Source organism: Leptodactylus fuscus, chromosome 1 (genome assembly GCF_031893055.1).
Source record: "Leptodactylus fuscus isolate aLepFus1 chromosome 1, aLepFus1.hap2, whole genome shotgun sequence".
NCBI lineage: Eukaryota > Metazoa > Chordata > Amphibia > Anura > Leptodactylidae > Leptodactylus > Leptodactylus fuscus.
The window spans coordinates 34,369,067-34,387,152 of record NC_134265.1 but is presented as its reverse complement, the minus strand read 5'-3'; the positions used below and the strand labels follow the sequence as shown (position 1 = coordinate 34,387,152).

The window sequence follows — 18,086 nt, the reverse complement described above, 5'->3', positions numbered from 1 at the left end:
TAAAACACTAGGGCAGGACTGCAGAGGTAGGGTGCATTCAGACTACGTAACGCCGGGCATGTATGAGAGCCGTACACGCCGGCATTACGGCAGACTGCCGAACACTTCCCATTCACTTCAATGGGAGCGCTCGTAACAGCGGCGTTTACGAGCGCTCCCATTGAAGTGAATGGGAAGTGTTCGGCAGTCTGCCGTAATGCCGGCGTGTACGGCTCTCATACACGCCCGGCGTTACGTAGTCTGAATGCACCCGTATATTGCAAAAAGTCCAGGGGACAGAGAGGCATTAAAGGTCTATAGCAGAAAGCCCAGAGGCAAGACAGAGATAGGAACAGGCAAGTCAGGACAAATATAACAATAAGGAAAAGACTCTGAGTAGCGTGCACGCAAACAGAACTAGGATTGGACACACGACTAAGAAACCAAAACATGACAGAGACTAGCATAGAACATCAGACTGAACGAATGGGTCAGAAGACAACACATTGCTCACTCTAAAGACACAGACTTATATAGCTACAGACACACAGGAATAGGCAGGAGGAAGTTTAGCAGGTGCAAACACTAATAAATAAAAATACAGGAGCAGGAGCAGAATAATGAGAGAGCAAATATGTAACATGTAGATCAGCTAAGAAAAGCAATATGGAGGTGAAGAAAAAGCTCAGGTATTGCAGTGCTCCATATATTCATTTCCTCATGGGCTGTTGTTTGACTATTGATTATACATAGCATCCAATCTAAAGAGCAGAACGGCAGGGACTATAGAGGCCAGAACCAATGATAAGGCAAGAGTCGGGTCTGAGAATGTGATTTTAGCTATTATTATTATTAACTTTTTCCATGTAATAGAGACGTTGTTAGGAAAACCACAAGGCTGGAGCTGAGGCGAAGTGATGGTTATCCTTTGCTCAGTCCAACCTGACCTGTGGCTCATAGTTTGAATTGCAGCTATGAACCCCATCCAGAATTACCCTCAGTCATCTATGCTAAAAAAGCAGCCAAAAAGCAAGGACTGAAGGGCATCATCATCTACAAAGACCCATTTATATGTTATTTTTCAGTTCATGACCAGACAGAAAGAATAAGCAATTGCACCTTTTATGTGTTAGTTTTGTTGCATTTTCCCATGTCTACCAAGATACACCACCTCGGTAAATAAGGGGCAGTTTACATGGAGGAATCTGACGCTGAATTTCTCAGACAGCCTATGTCTGCTTCAGGAATTTGAAGCAGATTTTGGAAGCTTAGACTGGGTTCACACAAGGTTTTTTGGACTGCAATTTGACGCCGAGGGCGTCTTAGATTCCGGTCCACAAAAATGGCTATCCGCAACTGGATGTCGGTGCAGTGCATACAGTGCACTGGCAACCAGTCACGGCATTCTATTCCAAATGAATGGGCCTAGTCGGGAGGGCAAGTTCATGAGGTGGATGTCCGCGGAATCCGCCTCCCATTCAGCTCCCATTGACGCGGATTCTGCGTCAAAATCCTGACCAAACAACCCCATCTGAACACGGCCTAATTTTGATTCTAAAAATCTGCTCCAAAATCTGCCTCCCATTATTTCCAATGGGAGTATCAAGCAGAATCCGCCTGTAGAATGAGCAGGATGCTTCACAAGGAGGAATTTGATTTCAGATTCTTTATCAAAATCCACTCCAAATTGAAACTCCCATTGGAAAGAATGGGAGTCAGATATTGAAGCAGATTTTGAGAATCAGCTTCCAAAATCTGCTTCAGATTCCTGAAGCAGAAATTTTTGCCTGGCAAATTCAGCGTCAAATTCCTCCATGTGAAAAAATCAGCTAGCAGGAAAACTCTTCCTCTGCCATTGAAGTGGATGAGAGGCGGAATTTGGAGCTGATTTGGGGCAGAATCTTCCTCAGGGTCCATTCACATGGAGGAAAATGGTGAGGAATTTGGTGTGGAATTTCAGCGCTGGAAAAAAACCTCCCATTGACTTCAATTGGTTCTGCTAGCTTTTTTTCCACTAGCAGAAAAAGGAACCCATTGAAGTCAATGGCAGGCTTTGTTTTTCAGCGCTGAAATTCCACACCAAATTCCTCACCATTTTCCTCCATGTGAATGGACCCTCAAAGTTATCTCCAAATTCCTATGTATAAACCACCCCTAATAATTTAGCGACCATGAAGCTGCATATGTGGTCCTTCATCCTTGTGACACCATCAGTCGGAACTCTGATTAGAAGGTTAGTAGCTGGCGGGGATATTACATATACATAGCGTTGCACTATGGAGGAGTCAGGCGCACGGCCGAGTTCTCCTATTTTTCTCCCCTGCCTTTTCCATGTCTCAGGAAACCTTCCTGTTTCATATTATGAGCAAGAACCCTCATTCTCTTTGTATCTGCAAGTGTTTGGGGGAGATAACATTTATAAAACAGGAAATTTCTGCTTTCAAGGAGTTGGAAAATATATTTCATGTTATTAAACTTGGTTATTTAATGTAATGGGGCCAATTTACAGGACAGGTTGTATGTGAAAGATAGCGGCGACCTCTAAAGGATTCTGTTCTAATAACACATATTCTGTTTGATATAAATGACATCATTGCCAGATACAAGAACAATCCTAACTTTATTAAATATGTCTTATACTAAAAAATGTGTCCGTGACCAGTGGCATAACTAGGAATGGCGGGGCCCCGTGGCGAACTTTTGATATGGGCCCCCCCCCCGAAGACCCCAACAAACGACAGACCCCACACATTCCTGCGCACTCTATTATGACCCTAGTGGCCCCTGCACACAGTATTATGCCCCATAGTGGCCCCTGCACACAGTATTATGCCCTATAGTGGCCCCTGCACACAGTATTATGCCCCATAGTGGCCCCTGCACACAGTATTATGCCCCATAGTGGCCCCTGCACACAGTATTACCGTATGTCCCATAGTGCCCCCTACACACAGTATTATGCCCACTGAGGACACCCATGAACAATTATTATACTCTGAGGTCTTTTCAGGCTGTATGGCAAAGCAGGGGGCTGTATGGCAAAGCAGGGGGCTGAAGATTCTCAGCTTTATCAACTCTATTGAATCTGTATGTGGAGGATGCAGAAAGAGTTAAAGCTGGGATGTAGTATCTGCTATCTGTGACAGTGGGAAAGCATCCCAAATCTGGTCCCATTGAATCTAGGACGGGTGTTACAAGGAGGTACCATAGCCAAACATCCACCCTTGCCTACCCCTCATCCTAACTCTGCCCTGCACTACAAAGAATTGTTCATTGGCCTGAGAATGGCGTCTGTCACACATGAATAGAATTTTAGACACCATTGAGAACAATCGACACTTCCCTGTTGATAAAAGAGAATGAATTATGATTAGGCCATATTGAAAATCCCGCTTTGGGCATCAGACCAGGATTTTCATCCCTGTCCCAACACTCAACTGAAAACTGTTCAAGAACCCAACAGCACCTATTCAATATCTCTGAAGAACCACAAAAAAACAATGCTTTGCCATTTCTGATTTTTCTGTCTTTTATATACAGAACATTGAAGTCTCTGACCCCCAATAAAATGTTTGGGTCCATCTTCTAGCCCATCTGGTCCAATTCCACAGAGAACCTTCTGTAGCACAAATTTCTGAAAAAGTTAAGGAGGACCTTTTACCTCTTCTCCCTAGTCCAGTTATTTGCATAATTTAATAACTGCTGCTCCACTGATTTTGGCACTGTTTGAATTTCTTTCTCTAGCTCCCACCGTTCCTGAGCAATCATTGCAGTTAGTTTTGGCGTCTGATATGAAATTTTATCTCTGCACTTTTATGGGGGGTGGTGTCAGGCAGGCAAGGCATGTGAGTCTGAGCTCTGACACTGGCTGCCTCTGATTGGAGCTGTGAATCACGTCCTCCTGCCTGACACCTCCCACCTGACATAGAGCTTAAATAGCACATCAGGGACCAAAACTAACTGCACTTAACATTCTGGAAAGTTGGGGATTAGAGTGAAAATTCCAACTGTGCTGTTATCAGTGAAAGTCATGTTATGCTCTGCTGTGAAACCTTGGATGTTGGCATTGATGCAGATGTTACTGTGATGCATGCAACCTACTTAAACCTTGTACAGACTAAGTACACCCCTTCATGCCAGTATTGCATCCTAATGACAGTGGCCTCTTTCGTCAGGATAATAGGAGAGGATTTATCAATCTGAACGATATTGAGAGGCAAATTTGGCGCACTTTCTTCCTTTAAGTCCTGACAGTGTTCTACACTATGTTTTATGGATAGATTCCTAGGAGCCCTGACAGTGTTCTACTCTATGTTTTATGGATGGGTTCCTAGGAGCCCTGACAGTGTTATACACTATGTTTTATAGATAGGTTCCTAGGAGCCCTGACAGTGTTATACACTATGTTTTATAGATAGGTTCCTAGGAGTCCTGACAGTGTTCTACACTATGTTTTATAGATAGGTTCCTAGGAGTCCTGACAGTGTTATACACTATGTTTTATAGATAGGTTCCTAGGAGTCCTGACAGTGTTATACACTATGTTTTATAGATAGGTTCCTAGGAGCCCTGACAGTGTTATACACTATGTTTTATAGATAGGTTCCTAGGAGTCCTGACAGTGTTATACACTATGTTTTATAGATAGGTTCCTAGGAGTCCTGACAGTGTTATACACTATGTTTTATAGATAGGTTCCTAGGAGCCCTGACAGTGTCATACACTATGTTTTATAGATAGGTTCCTAGGAGTCCTGACAGTGTTATACACTATGTTTTATAGATAGGTTCCTAGGAGCCCTGACAGTGTTATACACTATGTTTTATAGATAGGTTCCTAGGAGTCCTGACAGTGTTCTACACTATGTTTTAAGCTAATTTAAAGTGTAGTTTGTATCAAACTTGTTTGACCAGAAACAAATGATGTTAGCCATCTCTAGCCTTGTGGAGTCCAAGTCTTGATATTTTCAGCTGCTTGGGTAGCAGGATCTAGACCTGCACAATATTAGGAGTTTTTAATAATGCTATGACTGAACAGTGTGAATTGTCACCTTTGGTTGCATTAGTCCACGGCTATGTCTAGTTTATGGAGGAGAAGACACCAGCAGCTTGCAGATATGAGGTGGCAGGTATAGCAGTCAGCATTGCTGAAAAGCCCAAGTGCTCTGTAGTTTCTCCCCCAGGGCAATGTTTCGTTATCTTCATAGGGTCCTTTTGGTTATTCCTGATAAGTCAGATTTTCTGACATAACTCAGCTTGTCTATTTAAGGTGTAGGTCACGGGAGCGGGTCAGCCCCTTTTAGCAGGTTCTACACGGGTTCCCACTTGCGAATGGGTGGATTATGTTACCTGCTGCAGAGCGACTTAAAGGGTCGTAACAGGGGAAAAACCAAAACCAACACAGATTTTTGCAACATGCAGCATGTTCTAGGCTCGGTGTTTCCGGTTGTTTTTTTTTTTCCCCACAGGCTTCTCTATAGGGCTTAAAAAAATTCACATTTTTAAATAGTGCAGTTAAAAAAGTTACAAAAAAATGTGAAAAACAATTTAAAAAAATGTAAAAAATCCCCCCAGAAATATGTATGACGGAAACCCAAAAGCAGTAAAACATAAATTTGGTATTACAGTAATTGTCCTGATCCACAGAATTAATTTATTGGGGACAGATTTATTAAAGGGGTGCCCCGGTTTCTAGGAGTGATGGCCTGTCTTTAGGATAGGCCATCAATATTAGATCTTCGGGGGTCTGACACCTGGGGATCCCCAAAGATCTCTACTACCGATGCCGCGCGGAGAACCGTCCTCGCCTCGGCCTGATCTTCGCCTATATTTGCCGAAATCAGCCGGTGAGACACATAATGGGGGATGTGTCGCGTCTTTGGTCGCCTTACGCCAAATATTCGCCAACTTATTACCCATCTACACCAGAAAACTGTTGCCCATTACGCCGTGAAAACAATTTTCGCCGTTTTTTTTTTCATTCTCCCCCAAATTTATTTTTAACAAATTATATGTAAACCAAAATTGTGTCATCAAAAATATTCCTCTTCCCATGACAAGGATGGGTGGGTAGACGCAGCGTCATAGCAACTTAGTCCTAATCTATATGACTTTGTACAAGAAAAAAAATAATGGAAACCCCCTTTAAGAAATGAGACTGAATAGCCTGGAAGTGAAAGGGTTAACAGTGCGGTCGGAGTGGGCGAGGCTGGGAATCCTTCTTATAAACAGCCACCGATCAGCAAGGGGTTAAACATATACAACAAGCAGGCCACGTGAGCAGTCATGTGACGGGTGACGACTGTTTTCTGGGGGGGGGAGAAGGCTACAGTCGTAAAGCGGGGCGTGTTATGTGAATGGGATGGGCGATGGGCGTGGCTCATACGGGCTTGCAATGGAGATGGGCGTGGCCTGTGCAGGATTATGTGATGGGGCGTGGTCTGTGCAGGTTTGTTTTGGTGCTGGGCGTGCTGCTGGGGGTGTGGTTTGTGTTGGCTTGTAGTGGTGGTGGGCGTGGTCTGCGCTGCCCACTTCCTCCATGCTGTGTGCTGGCTGCCAGGCGTACACAGGAGGGAGGTGGGAGGAGAAGGAAGAGCAGAGAGCGGACAGCTCCAGCGGCAGCAGCAGCAACTTCCCCGGGCTTCATTACTGTGGCCGGAGCCCCAGCGGAGAGCAGCCCTCCTCCATCCACAGCCTGCCCGCCACCACTGCATGAGTCCATGGATTACATGGTATGTGCCGCCCCCCCTCCGCCGTGCTGTAGTAGTGCAGGCCATTGCCCTGCTCTCAGATGCCTGCACATAGGTCCCTGGCTGCCCATAAGCTATGCTCCAGTGAGCTGCCCTGCATCCTGCCTCATTGACCGCTCAATGGCCCCACTAATGCCTGCCTAATGAGGGCCCAGCCTGGGTCACAGGTGGCCGGGGGGCATTGCCCGTGTCACAGGTGGCCGGGGGGCATTGCCCATGTCACAGGTGGCCGGGGGGCATTGCCCGTGTCACAGGTGGCCAGGGGGCATTGCCCGTGTCACAGGTGGCCGGGGGGCATTGCCCGTGTCACAGGTGGCCGGGGGGCATTGCCCGTGTCACAGGTGGCCGGGGGGCATTGCCCGTGTCACAAGTGGCCGGGGGGCATTGCTCATGTCACAGGTGGCCGGGGGGCATTGCCCGTGTCACAGGTGGCCGGGGGCATTGCCCGTGTCACACTTGGCTGAGGGGGCATTGCCCATGTCACAGGTGGCTGAGGGGGCATTGCCCATGTCACAGGTGGCCGGGGGGCATTGGCCGTGTCATAGGTGGCCGAAGGCATTGCCAGTGTCACAAGTGGCTGGGGGTCATTACGTGTGTCACAAGTGGCCGAGGGGTATTGCCCGTGTCATAGGTGACCGGGACATTGCCCATGTCATAGGTGGCCGGGGGGCATTGCCTGTGTCATAGGTGGCCAGGGGGCATTGCCCGTGTCACAAGTGGCCTCACTCAAGCTTTATGGCCTTTAGCTTCCTTTAATGACTTGCCTTGACTTGTAGTGTGCCAAATGTCTAATTGAATGAGCCGCCTGTTATGGTGCCCAGTGATGAGAGCGCCTCCTGCTGGTCAGGCTGCTGAGTGGTGATGGCTTCTGCCAGTGCTAGATCTCAGGTTGTGTAACTCTCTATTATACCTTGTGTGTTGATGTTTCACCGTTTTCCAGATCGCTGTTGGTGAATGGAGCGTTCTTCTTTACAGATGTGCTTATGGCTATGACATACACAGGCACACTTCCAGGATTGACAGCTATCCCCCCTTGCATGGTCACTTGGCTGACCCCCACTGTAGTCATAGACACAAGGATTGTAGCTTTGAACAAGTCCCTCGGGCTCCGTTCTTGTCATAGAGCGTGTCTGGTTTTCTGGTCCTCTGCTGGCCCTGCTTCAGGTATAGACTTATTTTTTAGATTCTTCATGGTGTAGGTCACCCTATTTCTGTATGGGCTCACACCGTGCAATATGGGACCCATTGGTGACGGATATGGGGACAGCTCCATTTGTTTACATTGAGCTGATGCCCCAGGTTTGGGCTTAAGGAACCAACTAGTGCAGGAGAAGTGCTGTAATATTGATCAACAGACGGAGTACCCCTTTAAGAGGTTGCACGTGTGTCTTATCTTTGCACCATCGGTAGTGAATGGTTGTCTATGATGTAATGGCTGCTTATATTGTGTTATGCTCTCAGATTTTTGCTTGCTTGTATACCACCATCCTATTCTGCAGCACTTTCCAGACATTGCTAGTCGCTATCCTATATAGGGCTCACAATCTACATTTCTTATTAGTAGGGCTTTGGAGTTTGGGAGGAAACCGGAGTACCCGGAAAGTCACGCAAACACAGGGTGAACATACAAACTCCTTGCAGATGTTGACCTTGGCTGGATTCGAACCCAGGACTCCAGCGCTGCAAGACTGCCCTATATTTCTAGTACTTGTCCCAGGCTCCTGGGTCTTGTAATGGTGGAAGTCCTCGCCGCATGTGACCACTGAAGCCAATCAGCGACCAATGGAATGGACACGGGAAGTCACAGGTGATATGTGAGTGACATCCTGGTTCCTTTCCTTGAGGCCTATGATCGGACTCAGTGGTCACGTGCGCCGAAAACTTCCACTGGACTGCGGTGAGCGACACCAGAGCATCGGGGTCAGGTGAATGTGTCCTCAGCCTCCTTGCCAAAAACAGTTTCTCCTAGACAACCCCTTTAAAATAAGAATGGTCCCAATCTCATTCTTGTAGGAAGATGTTGCCTAGAAAATAGAGGAACCTCAGGTCAGAAGATGAGGCAGATCCATCAGAAATCAATCAGACTCCCGGAAAAGTGACTGATAATTTTCACTCCTGATCAATCCTCCCCTTCTAAGGTTCATTTTAGCCTGCAAGAAAGTCGGTGGAACTAGTTTGTCAAAGTTTGTAATGTGGTTCGGGGAGTTCAGGATCATAAATCTTGGATTCTGGTTTTGCTGTCTCCCTATAATATGTCCTCCGATTGTCGTCCTCTGTCATGTTGTACAGGGGCTATCGGGGAGTGAATGTTATACGAGTGCGTGCTGCTGTAAAATCGGCCGCCTCTTAGCCTGGACACTTGGTCACGTATATGTCACCTGAGTTCACATGGTAGGAAATGAAGAAGAATTTTAGGTAGGCCTCGGACAAGATTGAGCACGACGCTTATTTTTTTCAGTGTCCTGCTCCGATCTCTGCCCCCCTTTAAATAGTGAGAGGAGGAATCTGCCATGGAATTTGGGGTGGTGCGGGGGAGGGGGGGGGGGGCAAATACGCCTTAAAGGGATTCTACCATTAAAACCCCTTTTTTTGTGGATAAGACGTCGGAATAGCCTTTAGAAAGGATATTCATCTCTTACCTTTAGATGTGATCTCCGCCGCGCTGTTCCTTAGAAATACAGTTTATTACTGGTATGCAAATTAGTTCTCTCGCAGCAATGGGGGTGGGCCCCAACACTGGAAATGCGATGGGGGCGTTCCCACTGCTGCTTGTAAACAGGCTCCAGCAATGCCTCTATCTTCTTTCTTTGGCGTCACCTCTGACTGGCTCTGCCAGTGAGACACTAGTAGAGCCGACTGCGCATGCCCGCGGCCATAGTTTCAACGCCGCAATTGCGCGCATGTGCAGTCGACTCTACTCGATGCCGATTTTCAGGGGTCTAAGTGATGGAAAATCCAATGCAGGTGGTTAGAGAAACTCTGTAAAACTCTGCATATGATTATTTCTATGTTTAAGGGCTCGTTCACATCTGCGTTGCCCTCTCCATTGTGCAGGTTTCCGTTTCCTGCATAAAACAGAGCAGGAGACGGAAACCTGCAGGAGTCTCTCACCCATTCATTTGAATGGGTGAGAAAGATGTCCGGCCGTGAGCGGCAGTGAGCGTTTTGCGCTCTCCGCCGCAAAACCGGGTTTTTTAATCCGGACACAGAGTCGGACATGCAGTACTCTGTGTCCGGATAAAAAAATCCAGTTTCGCGGCGGTGAGGGCTAGGTGTGAACCTAGCGTAACTAATAATTGTCTACAAGCATACATGTGGATGTGTACCCTTATAATGTTATGGAGGGGGACCCAAATCAAGGAGCTGGAAGGTTGTGGGAAGCTGGACCCTATGCAGAGAGCTAATTTCCAAGATGGCTTCTGAGAAGAAGTTGATCTTGTAAGAGTATTTATGATGGGCCATTAGTATCAGATGGTGGGATCTGACCCTTACCACTTATCAGCTTTTTAAGGAGTCCATGGTGGTTCATTGTCTATACTGCAGACTATCTACATAGTAGTGGGTGTGCTATAGATAGTAGTGCGACATAGGTGTGACCCAGTAATGGCCGCGCAGACTATGATACACACAGTGGCAGAATAAGGCTGAATGTACACGACTATGTGCTCGCCGTGTTGTTTACAGGTAGCCCACCATCCCATTATTTTTTCTGGCTCCATACACATGCCCGTGTAGTGTCATGGGTCTGTGAACCCAGTGCAAAACTCTGGGCAGGTCCAGTACAGTCCAGTCCACTGGTCTGTGGCGGCACGGGCGACCCTCGGATGTCATCCATGTACCGTCCATGGTGTCTTACTCTGGACTCAGCACCCCTCTGGTGTCTAGTACTAAAGCCATCAATATACTGATCTGCAATTGTTTCCATTGTTTTTCTTTTTCTGCTTTATGCGGTATTTTATATAATAAGGTCAAGTTCCTTGCAATATTTAGAGGCTTCAGAGTCTTCAGCGTTTGGGTCATCGCTGGTGTATATAGGGCACTTAATGTTATGCGCCTTGCCCGTTATTGATCAGGGTTTACGTCTCTTGGGAACACAAGTTCCTCGTCGTTTGACGTCGCTGTGGGTATTACGGGTGGCATAGCGCTGTTATTCATCCGTCCAGTTCTAGCAGTGGAACTTTGCACTGTTATATGGCAGTATTTCAGGCTGTTTATGTAACGTTTGTCTTCTTTGTTTTACTTTCCTCCTATTGTATGTCTTCAGGTTTGGTCATACATGTGCTTGTTCACATGTCTGCTTAGCTGGGAACTACCTGTATTATGTTATGACTTTAAAGATTCGCACAATATGGCTTATGCAATATATAATGATAGGTTAAGCAATTTTCTTCTGTTCTTTTTGTTTCAGTTTGGGTGAGATTTTCGCTCCCTGCTGGTAGTCATTGAATGGGAGACTTTGTGGTTTACATCCAGTGGTTGAAAATCTGCCTTGGTTATGTGATCACACAGGAGCACAGTATGTAATAACTGTGACGTCCTCCTGTGTCATCATCATGTGACCACGACAGATTTTTATTTTTTTTACATGTAGATTGTGAGCGCCACACGGAGATCACAATGTACATTTCTCTCTATCAGTATGTCTTTTTTGGAATATGGGATGGAAATCCATGCAAACACGAGGAGAACATACAAACTCCTTGCAGATGTTTTTTTGCCCTTGGCGGGATTTGAACACCAGGACTCCAGCGCTGCAAGCCCTGAGCCACCGTGTGGCCCCTCACGACAGATTTTCAACCACTGGAAGTAAAACGTGAAATGTTCACATAGAAAATATCTATAGGATACTAAAGATAGATCCCTCCATATCATTTTGTATATACTATAATACTTTATGAGTCATTCATGTGCAGCTGTATCGGCAAAATCCGGCAAGGCTACCATTATTACAGTCCGTTACTCTTATCCATCAGAGGAGGACATATTAATGATGCTAAAGTGACGGATGCAGACGGAGTCCGTTCCCATTGACTATAATGCAAAAAACATGGCGGACACTTTCTTCCGTCAAGTTTACTTTTGTAATGTAAAAAAAAAGTCCTGCATTCCGTCACAAAAGTGAAAAAACATGATGGAAGAAATCTCCCGTCCTATGTTTTTTTTTTTTCAGAAAACCCTTGCAGGCTGAGACTCCTTGTTGTGGAACACAAACCACAACTTCTCTGCAACATAGGCTAAGGCCACACGTTGCAGAAACGCGGCTTCTTTTGTTGCAATTTTGCAGTGTTTTTTTTTTTTTTAGCCGAAGACAACAGTGGCTACAGAACAAACGGGGGATATCTAGGAAGTTCTTATACTTCTACCTTCTGCTCAATCCACTCCTGGCTTTGGCTCAAAAAACACCAGCAAAATTTGCAACAAAAAAGAGCTGTGTTTCTGCAAGGTGGGGCCTCAGCCACAGGGAAAGTTCACACAGGGTTTCTTAGTCAGGATTTTGAGGCCGTATTCTCCTCAAAATCCTGACCAAAAAGACGGCTCCCATTTAAATCAATGGGAGCCGTTCAGGTGTTTTTTTTTCGGGAGCCGGCTTGTGCTAGCTCCCGGAAAAAGAAACAAGATGCTCCATCTTCAGGCCGTTTCGTCTCGCGATTCGACCTGAAGACACTCCAGACTAGGCCCATTCATTGGGCCTAATCCAGGGAGGAGTGCGCGACTGGATGCCGGTGCAGTGCACTGGCATTCAGTTGCAGCTACCCGTCTTTTGGACCAGAACCTGAGGTGGCCTCTGCTTCAGGTTCTGGTCCAAAAACCCCCGTCTGAACTTACCCTTAGGGCACAAGCTGGCTCTTGGAAAAAACACCTGAGCGGCTCCCAATCCTGACCAAAATACTCTGTGTGAATTTAAACTTAAAGAGGTTTCTAGAGGATATACCATGAATGTGTGATAGATACAGGTCCCACCTCTAGGAAATTACCCCCTCACACCTTGTCTGATCTAACATGATGCAAATTTAGGCTTCCAGCATTGGTCGGGTTCACAAAAACAGCCAAGCTCGTTGAAGTACCATATATACTTGAGTATAAGCCAAATTTTTCAGCACAGTTTTTGTGCAGGAAAAGCCCCCCTCGGCTTATGCTCGAGTCAGCAAAAAAAAAAAAAAATTGGCTGGCCAGGTTGAATTCCAAGTGGGGGAAAAAAAACCCCAGTTCTCAAGCTCAGGGAAGGGGCAGACAGACAACCAACACCCCCCCTCCCCTTCCCCAGCACCCAGCAACTACTGCACCCAAAAACTCCGACCATTTTAATTTTTGAAATTTTCCAGTAGCTGCTGCATTTCCCCCCCTCGACTTATACTTGAGTCAATAAGTTTTCCCAGTTTTTTTGTGGTAAAATTAGGGGCCTCGGCTTATATTTGGGTCGGCTTATACTCGAGTATATACGGTACTCTGTTTTTGTAAGTTTGTAGCCTGGTGGTTTTATGGTACATTAGCATGCATCGCACTTTCACTAGTCCTGGTGCTCGTGGCCACACTTGTATCAATGAGTGGCGCTTACAGATTTTTATAGGGTAGTAATTCCATTTTGCTTTCTACATAATTGGGGCATTGCCTGGTAAACAATTTTTCATTTTGTTAAGCCGATTTAATACATTACTGCTAAGTGGATGGCGTCTAACCGTGAACTCCTCGACTTCGAGCACTTTGCTAAATGACATCTGCTCCAAGGTATCGAGAGTGGTTTTGCTTCTGTTCAGAGCTACGCCCTGAAGTTCTAAACTAAGTCTTCAGAGACATTGGGGCAGATTTATCAAGACTGGTGTATAGCATGCCAGGCTTAAATGCTCTGACGGGCAGAGGGCATGGCTAATCTATGAAGAGGTTCCGGCCCTGGCGCCCCAATGGAGATGTACCTCGGCTAGGAGCTGGTGTAGATTTCCATTATAACTTGTGCAAGAAAGTGTTAGAGGTTTACCCAACCCGACCTGCCCAATGTGGCGAGCAAGGCGCAGAACGGGGGTTGTGGTTGGTGGAGTGGGCCTTTTGCCAAATGTGTGCCACGTAATAGAGGGATTGATAAATTCCCTGGGGGTTGTACGATCGCTAAAGAAATGAAGGGATACTCTCCTCGTTACAATTCCCCACTGGTCCCATTCAACTGATGCTTGAGTCCCTTTGGTCATTTTTTTTTTTTTAAATTTTTTTGTTTTTTTTTTCTTCTGTTATTTTTGTGTAGTGTGGCATACGAAAAGATAATAAAAAAGCACAAATTATACAACCTGCTGTACTCTGTATTGTGGACCGTTCCTAAGACAACTTTCTTATATAACATTCCAGTGGCCATGCCAAACTTATAATAAAAATAAAAACAAAAATATACTCCCTGGGATAGAAAAAACATGAATTTTATCCAATCCGAACCTCGTGATAATACAGAATAAACAAACAGATGTCTCCAGGAGAGAAAAGGAGAACATTAAGATTCCCTGCGTTTAGATGGCCCCTAATAGAATGTTAATACTTACAAAGGAGATCTATTTTTAGGAAAGATGGCCCTCATCAGATATTGTTACACCCCAGTGGGGCACCCACAATGATTTGGTCTCTTAAAGGGATTCTACCATTAAAATCAATTTTTTTTTGTCCCTACCACGTAGGAATAGCCTTAATCCATCTTCTTCAGGAATGGGTCTTCATCCGGCGGTAGCTTCAAACTTCTAGGCCTCGGGCAGCCGACTGCGCGTGCCTGCCGGCCACAAGAAAATGGCTGCTTACAATACTGTGTAAGCAGCCATTTTCTTGTGGCCGGCAGGCATGCCCAGTCAGCTTTGCTCGAAGCCTAGAAGTTTGAAGCCATGCCCCGGAAGAAGACGCGAAGAATACCCGTTCCTGAGGAAGATGGAGGTGGTGCTGAAGAGTTCTTTTGCAGCATTGGGGACGCCCCCAGTGCTGTTTGAGCGCTGGGGACCGCCCCCAGTGCTGTAAGAGAACTCATTTGCATACCGACGAAAACTGGGATTTCTACCGAACGGTGGTGCGGAGAAGCCATCTATAGGTAGGAGAAGAATAGCCTTTCTTAAGGCTATTCCTAAGTGTTAGGGACAAATAATTTGATTTTAATAGTAGAATCCTTTTAAATGGCAGAATACAAATTTTTCAATGTTTTTTTGAATTTTTTATTTTTAGGGGGGATTGTGATTCCTTTATCTTTTATTGCTATTTTATATATCCTTTACCCCCTAGAAGAACTTTATTGTGCTCCCACAAACTGATGGGTGACAACCAGGATGGCCGCCATTACCGACTATTCTCATTGATCACAATGGCTTCCAGCAATAGGATCCCTCATGACCAGTATATCTTCTAATCTGAGGGCTTTTCTTGTACCCTACATGTCCTCTAAAGATACCATTGTGTCCAGAGCAGAGATCCTAATGTTTGGCCTACTCCCATCATTAACATACGTGGGCTCTGCCATGACCTCAACTTTCACAGTTTTTTGTTTTTTTTGGTCTGTTTTTCTCATCTTTTATCTTCTTTAAAACTTTCAACTTATAATTATCTATGGGATTTTTTTTATTTTCCATTGACCGAGGCCTTGTCCTTATATCTGGCTCATGTGCTCCAGGCTTTTATGATCGTAAGCAAGGTCATGTGATTAAATATTTACTCACGTGTCAGAGTTTGGCATGTGATTGTTTGACCCTGTACACACCTTGAAGTCGTAAATCAAGGGATGATCCTGCTATCTGTGTGGCTCCTTATTCTGAACATGTAGTGTCTTGAAGTATCTTGTGTAATGCCGACCCCTTCTAAGTGCTGAAATGTTGATTTTTACAATTAAAGGGATTGCTGAAGAGTGTGGAGAGACTGAACATTGAGCTAGGCCTTGTTCACATTTGTAGCGAAGGACAAATTCCACCAGATTTGAGATATGGAAATGAACATCTTACAAAGCTGAACAATGATGGATTCCATTCTATGTCATTGGGGTCCTGTGTGCGCTCATGGTATCCATTATAGGATGCGCCTTTCAGACCCTCATGGCTCCCTTGTGATTTTTGACCAGGTTGATGTTACTCCTCCTGTTCATTGCCTGACCATAACATCAGGGTTGATGATACTAAGGCTCTGTTCACACTAGGTCATAACGTCCCTTGATATTAGATTCATGAGCTAGAGTTATGTCCTTCCTTAACTTTCTCTTGGTTCGAGGTATTACTTACTTACACCTTCTTACTGTCTACATCTCTTGACTCCAATTCCATCCAAAACTTGCCATGACTTTGAGTCCACAGCCTTGGCAATGACAACCGCATCAACATTGGATGTGACCTTTCCCTGGAAGTGATGATCTGGTCCCACGCAGATATAGCCCTGATCGCAACATCATCCAGTCTGTCTGGGGTGACCTGAAGAGACAGAAGGATTGGAGCAAGCAACATCCACAGATCTGTGCTCCAAGATGGCGACGGGAACAACCTCCCTGCCGAGTTCTACCAAAAACTGTCTGCAAGTACCGAGAAGAACCGATGGAAGGCAAAGGTCACAGGTCACACCGAATATTGATGGGTTTTACATTTCTCTTTTCTTTATTTACATCTTTTTGTTGCTAAAAATTTACTAGTAACTAGAGACGAGCGAGTAGTATTCGATCGAGTAGGTATTCGATCGAATACTACGGTATTCGAAATACTCGTACTCGATCGAATACCACTCGCCGTTCAATGCAGAACCAGCATTGATTAGCCGAATGCTATACAGTCCGCCAATCAACGCTGGTTCTTCTCCTACCTTTAGAAGTCTTCTCCGTGCAGTGTCCCCGCGGTGTCTTCCGGCTCTTCATTCACTCTGCCAGGCATCAGGCCTGGGCAGAGCCGACTGTGCATGTCCGTTTGTAGTGCGGGATTGTGCAGTCGGCTCTGTCCAGGCCCGATGCCTGGCAGAGTGAATTCAGAGCTGGAAGATGCCGCGGGGACGCTGCTCGGAGAAGACTTCTCGGAGGATCCAGCCCGACCCTCACTCGTGGACTTGGTAAGTGTAATTTGATCGAACGTTGCCTACCCCTGAAACAAGCATTTTCCCCCCATAGAGTATAATAGGGTTCGATATTCGATTCGAGTAGTCGAATATTGAGGGGCTACTCGAAACGAATATCGAACCTCGAACATTTTACTGTTCGCTCATTTCTACTAGTAACACTTCTATTAGTTTGCAGCCATTTTCCCACACCTGCCTGAAACTTTTGCACAGTACTGTATATCTAGATACTTCTGTTATTCTGCAGGGGATAAATCAAACCTGTCCGACACCTTAGCCGTGCATTCCCAGAGTAAACTTAAGATGTGGTAATGAACAAAAGCGTATTGTCAGCGCGCCGTGTTTACAGATAACATTCAGCTTTTCCAGAGACTGAACAATACAGTGATGTGTCTCCGCCGGTGTTCGGCCATATGCATGCAGGTGTTACCTAATCTGCCCGTCCTCTGTCCTGGATTTTCACATAGACATCAGTGTTCTCTTTCGAGAGACACCAAACACTGCACCAAACTCTCCTACAAAACATAATCTGATCCTTTTGTTTCTCGCTGAGATAAGTGTCCCCGCGTTCTGGTGTCCCCTTCTCCCTCACTACTAAGATAACATTCATGATAGGCTGGGCCATAGAGAAGAAGAAGATGGCCTTACCTTTCATATTCCTATACGCTCGTCTTTATACACTTCTGGGGCCTGAACTTGTGTCGAGAATTGAGGATCCCCAACCCTCATCTTGTCTCGTGATGTTGCTGCCGGATTGCCACCTCTCGAAGTCATTCCCTACTTGGACATGGCAGATGGTGTCCATCACACCTTGTAAGGTTGGGGTCTGGAGAGCCTGTTCTTAGCACAGTTGACCTACACGTGGGAACCACATCTATTCTACAATTATGGCAATTTCTCTTCCACCTTTAATAGGAGAATCCAGCAGAAATCGAACACAAATATGCCAAGCATTGGTGTGACCTTGGACCCTCCACCACTTTTGGTTCCAAGATTGAGGATCTACAGCACTGAACCCTTTGAGATGTTTTGTCGGTTCTCTAACTAGAGTGTAGGTCTCTTGAGGTCTACGTGAGCTGAAGCTAAAGTTGAGTAGGATTTTCCAAAGTGTTGGTAGATTTCATTGCCTTGAAGTCTTGCTTCCTACTTGTAGCCTACCCTTTAAGAAAATGTCAAGATGTCTCCGAGTGGAAATCTGGAGGGTCATATTTTATGTATGAAGCCCAGAACATGGTCTAGTGATGTAAACAAGACTCCAGCGTGTATAAGGTTTCAAGCAAAAGCACAAGCTGTGACTCCACGTAACTTGCGATTTATGATT

At 45.6% G+C, this 18,086-nt stretch overlaps 1 protein-coding gene across 2 annotated transcripts in view; it reads left to right on the top strand.

The window, feature by feature from the left end:
* The first annotated feature begins 6,517 nt into the window (after positions 1–6,517).
* ARL15 (ARF like GTPase 15) overlaps positions 6,518–18,086 on the top strand; it is a 191,306-nt gene continuing 179,737 nt past the window's right edge. The window contains exon 1 of one of the 2 annotated variants that reach the window (XM_075269521.1): positions 6,518–6,709. In XM_075269521.1, coding sequence (XP_075125622.1) covers positions 6,698–6,709 — 12 coding nt within the window. In that variant the 5' untranslated portion in view covers positions 6,518–6,697. The remainder of the gene's footprint in view (positions 6,710–18,086) is intronic. The other variant, XM_075269525.1, reaches the window with a different exon arrangement.